Source organism: Planococcus citri, chromosome 3, assembly GCF_950023065.1.
Source record: "Planococcus citri chromosome 3, ihPlaCitr1.1, whole genome shotgun sequence".
Lineage (NCBI taxonomy): Eukaryota > Metazoa > Arthropoda > Insecta > Hemiptera > Pseudococcidae > Planococcus > Planococcus citri.
The window spans coordinates 66,680,204-66,693,392 of record NC_088679.1 but is presented as its reverse complement, the minus strand read 5'-3'; the positions used below and the strand labels follow the sequence as shown (position 1 = coordinate 66,693,392).

General features: G+C 35.1%; 2 protein-coding genes across 3 annotated transcripts; both read left to right on the top strand.

Annotated features, from left to right (window-relative positions):
* Positions 1–1,161: 1,161 nt before the first annotated feature.
* LOC135838366 (armadillo segment polarity protein-like) lies at positions 1,162–8,545 on the top strand. 2 transcript variants are annotated; one of them, XM_065353961.1, is made up of 13 exons: positions 1,162–1,321; positions 1,712–1,761; positions 1,858–2,052; positions 2,126–2,313; positions 2,388–2,537; positions 2,628–2,782; positions 2,851–3,152; positions 3,234–3,589; positions 3,662–3,916; positions 3,991–4,315; positions 4,386–4,540; positions 7,943–8,012; positions 8,129–8,545. In XM_065353961.1, exons 2-13 carry the CDS (start codon positions 1,737–1,739, stop codon positions 8,269–8,271), a joined length of 2,319 nt encoding a protein of 772 aa, XP_065210033.1. In that variant the 5' UTR covers positions 1,162–1,321; positions 1,712–1,736; the 3' UTR covers positions 8,272–8,545. The 2 variants fall into 2 exon arrangements, with proteins under 2 accessions (XP_065210033.1, XP_065210034.1); XM_065353962.1 differs by lacking the exon at positions 7,943–8,012.
* Positions 8,546–8,688: 143 nt separating this feature from the next.
* On the top strand, positions 8,689–13,142 carry LOC135838367 (centromere/kinetochore protein zw10 homolog). Its single transcript, XM_065353964.1, has 10 exons — positions 8,689–9,040; positions 9,148–9,347; positions 9,421–10,243; positions 10,316–10,452; positions 10,528–10,622; positions 10,696–10,871; positions 10,967–11,164; positions 11,256–11,393; positions 12,411–12,544; positions 12,636–13,142. The coding sequence occupies exons 1-10, from the start codon at positions 9,007–9,009 to the stop codon at positions 12,849–12,851; spliced, it is 2,151 nt and encodes a 716-aa protein (XP_065210036.1). The 5' UTR covers positions 8,689–9,006; the 3' UTR covers positions 12,852–13,142.
* The last annotated feature ends 47 nt before the right edge of the window (positions 13,143–13,189 follow it).

The following is a 13,189-nucleotide window of genomic DNA, read 5'->3' as shown; positions in this document are numbered from 1 at the left end:
CAATCTGCGATCAGGGCTTTTTGGGGCTTGTGTGAATTTTGTGAATTTCTATTGTAATTACCGTTCAGTGCATCTCAATTCTCAATAGTCAAAAAAGATGATTTTCAAAAAAAATTCAGAACTTCAGCAAAAAGTTTGATATTTTAAGGGGTTTTTGGTACAGTAGGTATTTATATTCTATAGGTAGTTCAGTGTTCTTTGAAAAATGTACTTGAAAATACGAAAAATTTGGACAATAATTTAAAATTCCAGAAAATTTACTTAATTCTGATTGAAAAAAAAAACAGTTTCATTCAAATAATTTTGAAAAAAAAAACAATCGGAATCTGCCCTGAAATTTTTTTTTCAACAGAAAATCAAATAAGCTGAAGATTTTACTTTATTCTTCATTAAAATTACAATTTCAAGCCCCAAAAAGCCCCGGAAAGCCCCGAACGCTTCATTCAAGCCCTGGACACTGAGCCCTGAAACCCAAACTCAAAGTTTCCTGGGCCCCAATCCAAGCCCAAGACCTAATAAATTTTTGATTGAAAGCCCAAGCCCCGGAACCCGGAACCCGAAAAAAAATCGTTCGGGGCCTCATCCCTGTTTTAACCTGGATGAAATGATTTCTTGAATGAGTAAAGAAGAGTAATCCTTGTTCCTTGATGTTGATACTATGTGATTGTGATACTTATTTACGTGGGGAATGTTTAAATTTTAATTGGAAAAGCTCTTTTCGAAGATAGAGCAATGACTACCTACCGAATGATAGATAAGGATTAAGGAGTAATTAATTATTGAACTTTAAACTGAATGTTACATTTCTCTCCACGAGGAGAGAATTCTGCAAGAAGCTGTTTTGAATTTCGAGATTCGAACTTTCGACTTCGACCTCTTCACTAGACCTAAGATCCTTCTTGAGTTCTTGCCTTTCGTGAATCGAGAATATCGAGATGCCGAGATGGATGATCGAAGTGATCATCACATCACTGATCACTTGCCAAGGTTCCCGTCCTTGCTAGTTGCTTGTAAAAATAAAACAGAAATTAAAAATAAAAAACTAAAATAAATAAATAAAAAATAAAAATCCGCTGACATTGTTGGTACTTGGTACATCAGTTTCCTTCGTTGAATAACAAGAGAAATTACAAAACACACGATTCGTCGTTCAAAATCCATCCGCCATGATGTACCTGTCCGAATAAAAAAAACACTTGTATGTGTTTGTTGTGTAAATAAGGCGAAAATGGCGAAATAAGGTATTTCCTTCGTGTTTACATAGTTTGGTGATTCATTTTATTCAACTCGGTATTTGGGCGTACATTTTATAATTCCCCAGGTAATTGAAATACTTCTTTAATATATTTCGCTCTAAGCTTTACGGAATTGAAAAGCGGACGTTAATGTTCTATTGTATCATTGGAACAACTTAGCCTACTTTTCTTTCTAATAACATCACAAAAACCAACTTCTCCGATCGTTTTTGTGATTACGTTCATTCCAATGATCATTTTTCCTTTCTTTTAGAATAATCTTATCGTTGTTCCTAATTATTTAATGTGTTATCTTCATTTATTGCACTGTTTCTTTTGAATGTGTTTCACATCTCTTCTCTTTTGTTGTGTTTTATACTTCTACTTCATTTCAATTACTAATTGTCAAAGAATGTAGATCAATGTTAGAAAACTTCACGAATACTTAACCAAAATCTTCATCTTATTTGTTACAGTTTCTAGATTAAGGATAAAACAAAAATGCAGTCGTACGGATCCAGATCGAGTAAGTATAGTTAGATACTTGAATTCCCATAATAATCATCGTCGTTGCTATAGGAAATAATTATACAGAATTACATAACGTATGTATTTATTCCAGTGTCCCACGACATGAAGGCCGAAAATACAATGATGTGGCAGAGCTCGAATTATCTAACGCCGCCCGATTCTGGCATTCAGACGGGTATAGTAACGCAAACCCCATCCATTATGGGAAACGACGAGGACATGGAACGAGATTTATTCGATTTGGATCAAAATTTCCAACCAGGATTCACCCAAGATCAAGTGGATGGTAATTTGTTGAACGATAAAACCGTACGTGTATAAATTTAGACGAATATAAACTGTAAATTCGTCTTTTATAGAAATGAATCAACAGTTGAGTCATACGAGAAGTCAGCGTATTCGTGCTGCCATGTTTCCGGAAACTTTGGACGAAGGTATCGAAATACCTTCTACTCAATTTGACCAAGGGCAACCGACTGCCGTTCAGCGGCTCTCTGAACCTAGCCAAATGCTGAAAGTTGCCGTCGTTAATTTAATTAATTATCAGGTAACGAGAGGAGAGTATTTTACAAATACGTACGATTAGATTTCGATCTAATTCTGGGTTCTTGTGTTTCGTAGGATGACGCGGATTTAGCTACGAGAGCTATTCCAGAATTGATTAAGTTGCTCAACGATGAAGATCAAGTTGTCGTGTCTCAGGCTGCGATGATGGTTCATCAGTTATCTAAGAAAGAAGCTTCGAGACATGCCATCATGAATAGCCCTCAGGTAGAGTTGTTCGGAAAACTTGCACGATTCGAGTATGAAATATACATTGTCGTTGACGTTTTTTAAACGAGATATTTCGTACGATTTTAGATGGTGGCTGCTTTGGTTCGAGCCATATCCAACAGCAACGATTTAGAAACCACTAAAGGAGCTGTTGGTACTTTACATAACTTATCTCATCACAGACAAGGACTTTTGGCTATTTTCAAAAGCGGTGGTATTCCCGCTTTGGTGAAATTACTCAGGTTTGTGAAATTCACTCGTAGCAGATCACGTTAATCGTCCGTGAGTTTAATATTTTCACTTTTTACAGCTCGTCTGTGGAGTCGGTTCTGTACTACGCTATCACAACTCTGCACAATTTGCTGCTGCATCAAGAAGGCTCTAAAATGGCCGTACGTTTGGCCGGAGGACTTCAAAAAATGGTCGGTCTATTGCAAAAGAATAACGTCAAGTTCCTCACCATCGTAACCGATTGTTTACAAATCCTCGCCTACGGTAATCAAGAATCGAAATTGATCATATTAGCTTCCGCCGGACCTACCGAATTGGTTCGTATTCTGCGTTCCCACGATTACGAGAAACTTCTATGGACAACGTCTCGAGTTCTTAAAGGTACGTAATACACGATGACTGATCACTCTTCGAATGTAATCGCAGAAGAAAGACTCTATGTAAATATTTATTTATTCGCAGTTTTGTCCGTATGCCCGAGTAACAAACCAGCCATAGTGGAAGCCGATGGAATGCAAGCTTTAGCCATGCATTTGAATAGCCCGAGTCAACGCTTGGTGCAAAACGTTCTATGGACTTTGCGAAATCTCTCCGACGCAGCGACCAAAGTTGAAAGCATGGAAGGTCTTTTGCAATCTTTAGTTCATCTGCTGGATTCTCCCGATATCAAGGTTGTCACCTGTGCTGCCGGTGTTCTTTCCAATTTGACGTGTAATAATCAGAGAAATAAAGTAACCGTGTGCCAATGCGGCGGTATCAACGCTTTAGTAAGAACTATCATCAATGCCGGTGATCGTGAAGAAATAACCGAGCCTGCGGTACGTGTCACTCGAACTTTATAATTATTTTTATCGAACAATTTGATCATTTTTATTGTAAATGTATCGCAGGTATGCGCATTACGTCATCTAACGTCTCGTCACGTCGAATCAGAAATGGCCCAAAACGCCGTTCGACATAATTACGGAATCCAAGTGATCGTGAAATTACTCCTTCCTCCTAGCAGATGGCCACTTATCAAAGCAGTCATCGGCCTAATACGAAATCTTGCTCAATGTCAAGCCAACCACGCTCCTCTACGTGAACACGAAGCAATCGCACATTTGATCAGATTGCTCATTAGAGCATTCGGTGATACGCAACGAGTTAGTGTAATATTTTATCGCGTTCGATTTATTATTGTTACTTCAATTTTTTCAAACCATTCGTTTTATTTTAGCAAAGATCGAGTGTAGCTAGTAGCGGTAGCCAACCACCCGACATGTATCCTGCAGATGGCATCCGTATGGAGGAAATTATCGAAGGAGCTGTGGGCGCTCTGCACATACTAGCTCGAGACTCGATGAACAGAGCTATCATTCGTTCTCATTCGGTTATTCCAATTTTCGTCCAATTATTATTCAATGAAATCGAAAATATTCAACGCGTCGCTGCCGGAGTACTTTGCGAATTAGCCATCGAAAAAGAAGGCGCCGAGCAGATCGAGCAAGAAGGCGCCACCGCTCCATTAACCGAATTACTTCATTCGCGAAACGAAGGCGTTGGTTAGTAATGCTCAGGGTGTTTTTTCTCGACTATTTTCAATTTCTTTATATTTTTAATTTTTTTTTCCAGCCACTTATGCCGCCGCTGTTCTCTACAGAATGTCCGAGGATAAACCTCAAGATTATAAGAAAAGATTGAGCATGGAATTAACTCATTCGCTATTCCGTGAAGAACAAAACGTATGGCCACCCGGAGGCGACCTAGGTGTTGGACCCGATTTACAGGTTTGTACGAAACCATCGCGTAGGTAGCTGATCTGATTTTTGAGATTTGTTTAGTTCAGTTTGAGTTCGCAACCTGGTAGTGCTACGTGAAAAAAAAGTATCGTAAAACGCTTTGATTTCGTAATGCTTGCATTATTATCCCTCCCCCTCCCCCTCTTTGAAAGTAGTTTTGTAGCGGTGAATAAATTTTCAAATATTCATCACGAAAGATGATCAACGATTTGTGGAATAACCGAAGAAATGTGACAGAAATATGAATGCTCGTTGACAATACATTTAATGAGAAATGTTAGTCTCTAGTCGTGCAATTAGCCCCCCCCCTCCCCTCCCACAATCCGATCCTGTAGGATAACTTTTTGTTGAAAGAGCACATCCTAAGAAATACATATTTTGAAGTAAACGTGTAAAAAAAAGTCAACGTTACTAACAAAATGGTGGTCATTTTGATTGATAGAATAGTCGAAATAATATGATTTTGCTTCCCAGCACTCATCCAGCAGGACTCGTACAAAAATTTTTGAATCTGACAAAGTTGGATCGGAAGTACATGAAAATTATCAGCAGAGAAATTTCAAGTCCTAAAATACATTTTTCAATTTTTAGTGAATTTTTGAATTTATCAAAATTGAGCCAGAAATAGAAAAAAATCAAAATTTTAACAAATTGATTTAGAAAGTTGAAATTTGAGATATTACCTTTTTTTGACCTGGCGAATCGACTGGAAATGATTTTAAACCGTTTCGAGCACTTCTGAAGCCTCCAGCAAATTTTTGAAACTTGAAAATTTCCACAAACTTATCAAATGAAGTTGAAAAAAAATTAAAGTTGGAATTTAATCTGAACTTTAATTTCGTTTTGTGGAAATTACAACTTCAAAAAATTTGCTGGAGGTTCCAGGTATTTCTAAAAAATTGCTGGAGGCTCCAAAACGACTTGAAACCACCTGCTATTGTCTTAATGGGGTGTTGAAGTTGGAATGCAGAGTACATTTTGGCTTTTCAATTCCATTTGATAAAATTTTATGGAAATTTTCACGTTTCAAAAATTTGCTGGAGGCTCCAGAACTCATTGAGCCAGAAACGAAAAAAAACAAAATTTTAACAAATTGATTTAGAAAGTTGAAATTTGGGATATTCCCGGTTTTCGACCTGGCAAATCGGCTGGAAATGGTTTTAAACCGTTTCCAGCAGTTCTGGAGCCTCCAGCAGAGACTTGAAAGTTGAAAATTTTTACAAAACTTTATCAAATGAAGGTGAACAAATGGAAAGTTGAAATTTAATCTGAACTTTAATTTCATTTTGTGGAAATTACAGCTTTAAAAAATCTGCTGGAGGTTGTAGAAATTTCTAAAAAAGTTGCTGGAGGCTCTAAAACGACATGAAACCACCTGTAATCGTCTCAATGGGGTGTTGAAGTTGGAATGCAGAGTACATTTTGGCTTTTCAATTCCATTTGATAACATTTTATGGAAATTTTCACGTTTCAAAAATTTGCTGGAGGCTCCAGAATAGCTCGAAACTGTTTCCAATTCCCGAATTTCAATTTTCAGGGTCAATTTGGTTAAATTTTAATTTGTATTCTCATTTTTAGCCGAAACTTAATTTTTACTAATCTGCCAAAAATCCTTTTTTTTTTTTTTTGGAAACTGGAATTTTTGAAAAGTTGCTGGAATCTGCAAAACGTTCTCAAAACAACCGGCAATGGACTTAATAGTGTGTTAAAATTAGAGTGCAGAGTAAATTTGGGCTTCTCGCCTCAATTTGATGAAACTTTTATGGAATTTTCACGTTTCAAAAATTTGCTGGAGGCTCCAGAACTGCTCGAAACCGTTTCCAATTCCCAAATTTCAATTTTCTGGGTCAATTTGGTTAAATTTTTATTTTTATTCTCATTTTTAGCCGAAACTTAATTTTCAGTAATCCGCCAAAAATCGATTTTTTTTTATTGGAAAACTGGAATTTTTGAGAAGTTGCTGGAATCTTCAAAACTCCTCGAAACAACCTGCAATGGACTTGATAGTGTGTTAAAATTAGAGTGCAGAGTAAATTTCGGCTTTTCGGCTCAATTTGATAACATTTTTATGGAAATTTCACGTTTTAAAAATCTGCCGGAAGCTCCTGAAATTTCCGTAAAGTCGCTGAAGGCTCTAAAACGACTTGAAAACACCATGTAATCGTTTTACTAGGATATTGAAATTAGAATGCAGAGTAAATTTTGGCTTTTTAACTACGTTTGGCAAGATTTTGCGAAAATTTCAAGTTTCAGAAATCTGCTGGAGGCTCCAGAATTGCTCGAAACGATTCAAAACCGTTTCCAGTCGTTTTGGCAAGTCGAAAATGATGCATAACCCAAATTCCAGCTTTCTGGGTCAATTTTGTTAAATTTTGAGTTTTATTCTCATTTAGCTAGAACTTAATTTTCAGTAATCCGCAAAAATCATTTTTTTTTGTTTTGTTTTTGGAAAACTGTGGAATTTTTGAGAAGTTGCTGGAGCCTCTAGAACTGCTTGAAACAACCGGCAATATACTTGATAGTGTGTTAAAATTAGAGGTGCAGAGTAAATTTCGGCGATGAAATTTTAATGGAAATTTCACGTTTTAAAAATCTGCTGGAGGCTCCATAACGACTTGAAACAACCGGAAATGGACTTGATAGTGGGTTGAAATTGTGGTGCAGAGTACATTTCAGCTTTCCAATTTCATTTCATAAAATTTTGTGGAAATTTCAAGTTTCAAAAATCTACTGGAGGCTTCAGAACTGCTCGAAACGATTCAAAACCGTTTCCAGTCGATTTGGCAGGTCGAAAATAGGGCATATTTAAAATTTCAGCATTGTATGTAGGTCAATCAAGTGAAATTTTGATTTTTTTCTCTCATTTTTGGTACTTATTTGATTTTCAAAAATTCACCGAAAACAAAAAATGCATTTTGGATGCTGAAATTTTGACAAGTGATGTATTTTTTTGCATGCTCTTTCGATCTAGCTTTGTCTTGCTCAAAAATATTCAAGTATGCGAGTCCTATGTTAAAAATCAAACTCTGCTATTTCTTCAGCTAACCTATTTTAAATTAATAAAAATGGCTGCCATTTTATCATCTGGGCCAACTCTTTTTTTTTTTTTGAAAAGTTTGCTTTAAATTTATTTTTAGGATGTTCCACTTTGAGAAAAAATGGGAGGGGGGAATTGCAATTACTCCTATTATCGTAATGAAATAGGCTATTTTATTTGAGTTGGGAAATGAGCTCGAATTTGTAGCGAAGTCTCAATTATTTAGAGTTGATTTTATTATTATTTTAGCGAGTTGAATATAGGTAATTGATTCCGAAAGCTATAAGCGTACAGGCTGTAGAATTATTTCGCTTCGTACTAGGCTTTTATTATTTGCGCTTTTTATTTCGTAGGATATGCTAGGTCCTGATGATTATAATATCTACGGCCCTCCGAGTGTTCGCAGTGTACACAATTATCCGGGTATGTATAGACTTGGCAATTATCTCTTCATTGGTTCAATTTTCAGTACAGACAATTTATAGAAAATAATCTCGGGTATATTTAAAATTTTCTAATATCGATATGTACGATTTCAGGGTACGATACGATACCCGTCGAGATGTCAGGATTAGAAATCGGCGGATCTATGGCGTTGCCTGATTTCACACATTTGGACGAACTACCACAACCGCCTCAAGATAATAATCAAGTCGCCGCGTGGTACGATACTGATTTGTAGGAGGTAAATTGTTGTTGTAAAAGGTCGTGATTTTATATTCGATGCGAGACGTTATATCATAATTATTATCCGTGTGATAGATCTAAGTATTTATTTTTATATACGTACGAGTACATACGATTAGGTTATATTCTATGTTTATAGGTACTTTTTTTTTCTTCGTCATTTATATATGGGTGCATTTAATATTTAGTAATATTTTTATAGTTCGTCATTATACGTATTTATCTAATAATTGTAAATTGAATATTTTCATAAATTTGTAATTTCTGTATTTTTTCGTTTATTCCATCGTGAATTAAAGTAACGTCTGTTGAAGGACGAATAATTTAGCATCTAACACGAGACAATTGAACAAACAGTCGAGTAATATGCACTTAGGGGGAAAATGAGAACAACTAATTACAAGTTTGGAACCATGAAAATTGAAAAAATTCATAAAAATGATTCTATACAACCGGACATCTATTTTCAATTACACCTCATCCACCTGCGAGCTGACAAAATAAGGTCTAAATTGAGATAATCAGACTGGTTCCAACTTGCGAATCAATCTGGCGGTTTGTTCAAATTATAGACTGTCTATAGTTCAAATAAATATCAACTTCTCCTTCGAAGTTTAATAATTAGCATGGTTAATTAACAAAATCCATTGAAAAATCCGAGCAGAAAGGTTTTCTAATTTGTATTAATTGTATTATTGGACTGGTCAAGGTCAGTACGTTGATCACTGATATGGATTTCCTGGCTCAAGCGATGGCTACAGCAGGTACGTGCTGGATTATCATCATTATCACTAATTCTTGTTGTTCTATTCTTATTTCGAATGATTGAAATTGAAAACTGGTCGTTTTATTTCGCTCATCATCTGTAAAGCCGAAACCAAAATGTTGGATTTGAAGAGTCGAATCATCGACATCGAGAAGAAAGCATCATCGTTGGATACCGAAGTAAAAGAATACTTGGAAAGTAACTACGCCAAATACGCAGTACTTTTACAAGAGAATCACTTGATGATCAAAGCTAAAGATTTGATATTCGAAGTCGACAACCTGAAGACTCGTATTACTTCTCCGGTAAGCCTTCGAAGTTCGAATCGTATTCTACGTGTATATTTCTCATCTAGTTAACTCAATTGCTTTCCATTAGGTTAAACAAGAACTCGACGAATCAACCAAAGAAGCGAATACTTTAATGTCTAAATTAACAGAAACCAGTACGTGTCTATCAATCGTTAAACAACTTCTGGATATCGACGATATGATCAAAAGCATCGAAGAAAACCAAAACACCAACGGTTATCTAGAAGCTGCGAAAAAGCTCAAAGCTTTGAACGATCTTCTCCTGACGAACGAACTCGTCCAGAATTTAGCCGTTTATAAATCTCTAATTAATTACGTAACGTCGCTTCAAGATAAGTTTCTCAACGAAAGTCTACTAGTTTGGAATAATTTCATCACGTGGGATGAAACCGACGTCGAGCTGACGTTGAGTGAAAATTCTAAACATTTCACTCTCACGATTAACAATCACGATAGCAAATCCGACGTTATACTTGTACTTTTATACTACGATTACTTAGACTATGAAATCAAGTTGTTGAGTAAAACGTTATTCGAGAAGTTACTCGAACCAGTCATCAAATATAAAACAATCCTGAAGATTAATTCGAACGAAGGCATATCTACCATATCGTTGGACTACAAAGAACAAGCTCCATCTTCCAGTTGCGTCGAAGTTGTCGATAAATTAATGAACATATTCAACGTGTTGTTTACCTCGCTCGATGTGTTTATTGGCGAAGACGATACGTTTATTAATAAATTGGGCGAGCTTTTGCAGACTGAGTTTTGCGTCTGTTTTATTGATAGCTGTCTCTACGAAGCTATCCCAACTAAGAAAGAAGATCTTGGCTCGTTCGTTGAAATTGTCGATAAAGTTACCCAGTTCAGTCAATATTTGAAAGATAATGGTAATTTATATTTTGGAAATGTTAAATTCGCTTTTTATAGAATGATTTTTACTAAAATATTTTATATTACAGGTTTCATCAAATCGTCCAATAATTCTATCGTAGAGTACGTGAAAAACGTTGATAATTTATTCGTCGCTAAAACTTGTCAAGATTATTTGCTCGCAGCTCGTAAAATCTTGGATAAAAATTTACACGATATGGTTCACGTAAGAAGCATTTTGTATAGAAGCTTATTTTTAAAACTATTTTTATTTATCCTAATCCATGTATTTTTTCGTTAGGTTACAACGAACGTTCATACAAGTGAGGGAAATCCAAATGATTCTGATTTAATGCTTTGTGAGAATATATTGCAACGGCCTTCGTGTTACATTAGGTATCGGTTACACTCGTTGTAATAATCGGTATCTTGGAGCTATTTCTTTTTAATTACGCGTTCTTTTCCGCAGTCAATCTGTTCACGAGTTGATGCAATTGGTTCGAAATGGATTAACTGAGATTCAGAAGAATGATGATAATAACGGCGTCGAGCTATTTTACACAATTCGTAATATCGTCAGCTTATATTGTGATTTGATGCCTTTGAAGCACAGCACTCTATTAAAGTCAATTCCACAACAAGCTGGTAATTATGCAGTCTCTCAAATGAAACGTTACACCTTTTTACGTACTTACGAAGTGACCGGTGAATTAGTACAACATTTTTGTTTGAATTTTCAGCTTTATTTTACAACAACTGTATGTACCTTGCTCATGAATTGGCTCTGTTGGGTATCGAATGCATTGGACTGTTGCAGCAAGATGTTGTGTTCACATTTGTAGACTACATTGAATCTTTGAGGTCTTTGGGAAACGATGTTTTCAATTCGCAAATCGATGGGCAGAAAGGACAGCTGTTGGAAATACTGGAAAGCTCTGGTATCGTATAGTTTCTTAGATGAAAAATTTGTTGATATTTTCGTAATTATTTATAGCAACTAAACTGATAGCGATTTTTAAATGAAATTAGGTGTATCGAGATTAGCCGAATATACAGAATTTCCATCATCGGTAGAGAAATCGTTGAGTCAATGTGTAAGGCTATTGAATCTGTTGCAAAGCGTTTGGCAAAATATACTTCCTGTGAATGTTTATTGTAAAACAATTGGTAAGTGATAAATAACATTTCAAAAGTTATGGACCTTCAGGATTAACCCTTTGAAGCCTGAGAGAAGTTCAACAGATAAATTTCAAGAATTTTCATGGCTTGAGAGAAGTTGGACTGAGCGATCGGATTGCGATGTTTGAAAAAAAAAATGAATTTGAGCAATCACTAATCATTCACTTTGGAAATTAAGGATTTTCCTCAAGTTTGTCCAAAAGGTTATGTTGATTTCTAAAGACAAATTTACAGATGCAGATGGAAATTTAAATCTAAATTGGTAGAAATTTTGCTGTAAAACTTCATCAGCTGAAAATTTTTTCGATTGTTTTTCTAAATTTTTTTTTTTTCGAAGATTTGCAAATGAAAGATTCAGTGATCCAGAACACAAAATTTCATTACATAGCAACAAAATTGAAATAACGCCAGGGTTCTCAATTTTGATCAATTTTTATTGTGAAATTTAAAATTGAAAAAAAATGATAAAAGTCGGAATTTTTTAAAAGTTGGGAAGATGAACAAAATTTTGTTTCTGAATTTGAAAAAATATCCGCTTCGAATAAAATAAAATTTTGCGCAAGAAGAAAAAGTGCATAGATTTTGAAAATTAGTTGAAATTCAATTTTGGAATTTGAAGCAGGAATTGAAATGAAAGTTTCTCATTTCAATGTTAGAATTAAGAAAGCACCTAATACTATGAATCAGACCGAAAATTCAAAGCGATATAAAATTTCTCATAATAGTCCAGGAATCTTCTATTACTAAAATGAAAATTTTTTCTGCTGAAAAATTCTGATGCATGTTATTCGCAACATAATTTTTTGGAGAAAATTGAGCAAAATCCTTATGGGTGATTTCCAAAATGAGTGATCACTCAAATTCAATTTTTTTTCAAATATCACAATCTAATTATATTCATCTAGTCTGATTTTTCTCATGAAAATTCTTAAAATTTATCGACTGAACTTCTCTCAAACGTTAAAGGGTCAAGTACGTATTTGAGTGATTTTTTTTCATCCGCAGGTATGCTGTGCAATTGCGTCATCGAGAAATTAATCGACAGCGTTTTAGCTTTAATCGATATCTCAATGGATACAGCGAACCAGCTAACTAACGTGTTCACCGTTATATTAAATAAAATCCCAACTCTTTTTCCAGTAAGAATAATGTCTTCCAAAAAATTAGTACCTACGTTTGATGGAACTTTATTCGATTCTTGTTTATATTGTATTTTGAATTATTATTCAGGATTCCAAAGAAATATACCGCCATGTCAAACGATGGCCCAAGTTCAGCGAATTATTCAAAGTTTTGAACGGAAGCTTGAAAGATATCGATGACAGATGGGCGGATGGTAAAGGTCCTTTAGCCCAAGAATTCACCGCTGATCAAATCAAGCATCTGATTAGAGCATTGTTTCAAGCTACCGATAGACGAAGCGCTTTGTTGTCTAGAATTAAATGAGTTATATGTACTTTTTGTTGCCCTGATTTCAGATTTTTTACGCTGATAGGAAGTATGTTCGATGATGATGGTTTGTTGTTTTTTGTTCACTGTTCAGCGATTTAAAATTAAAACATCTTCGTTGAGTAGGAAATTCACATCTGTAATAAATGTGTGATATTTTTATTTGTAAGCATAAATCAAATCCGTGATGGAAGATTGTACGTGAAGAAAAATGTAGTTGTTGATTTGTTGTATCATGTGTGTATTTTATTTTTATCAAAATAAAAATATGCTGTTGATCTCGAATAATTCATGTAAAAGTAAAATTTACTTATTAGTATCGTGGTTCTTTGGTA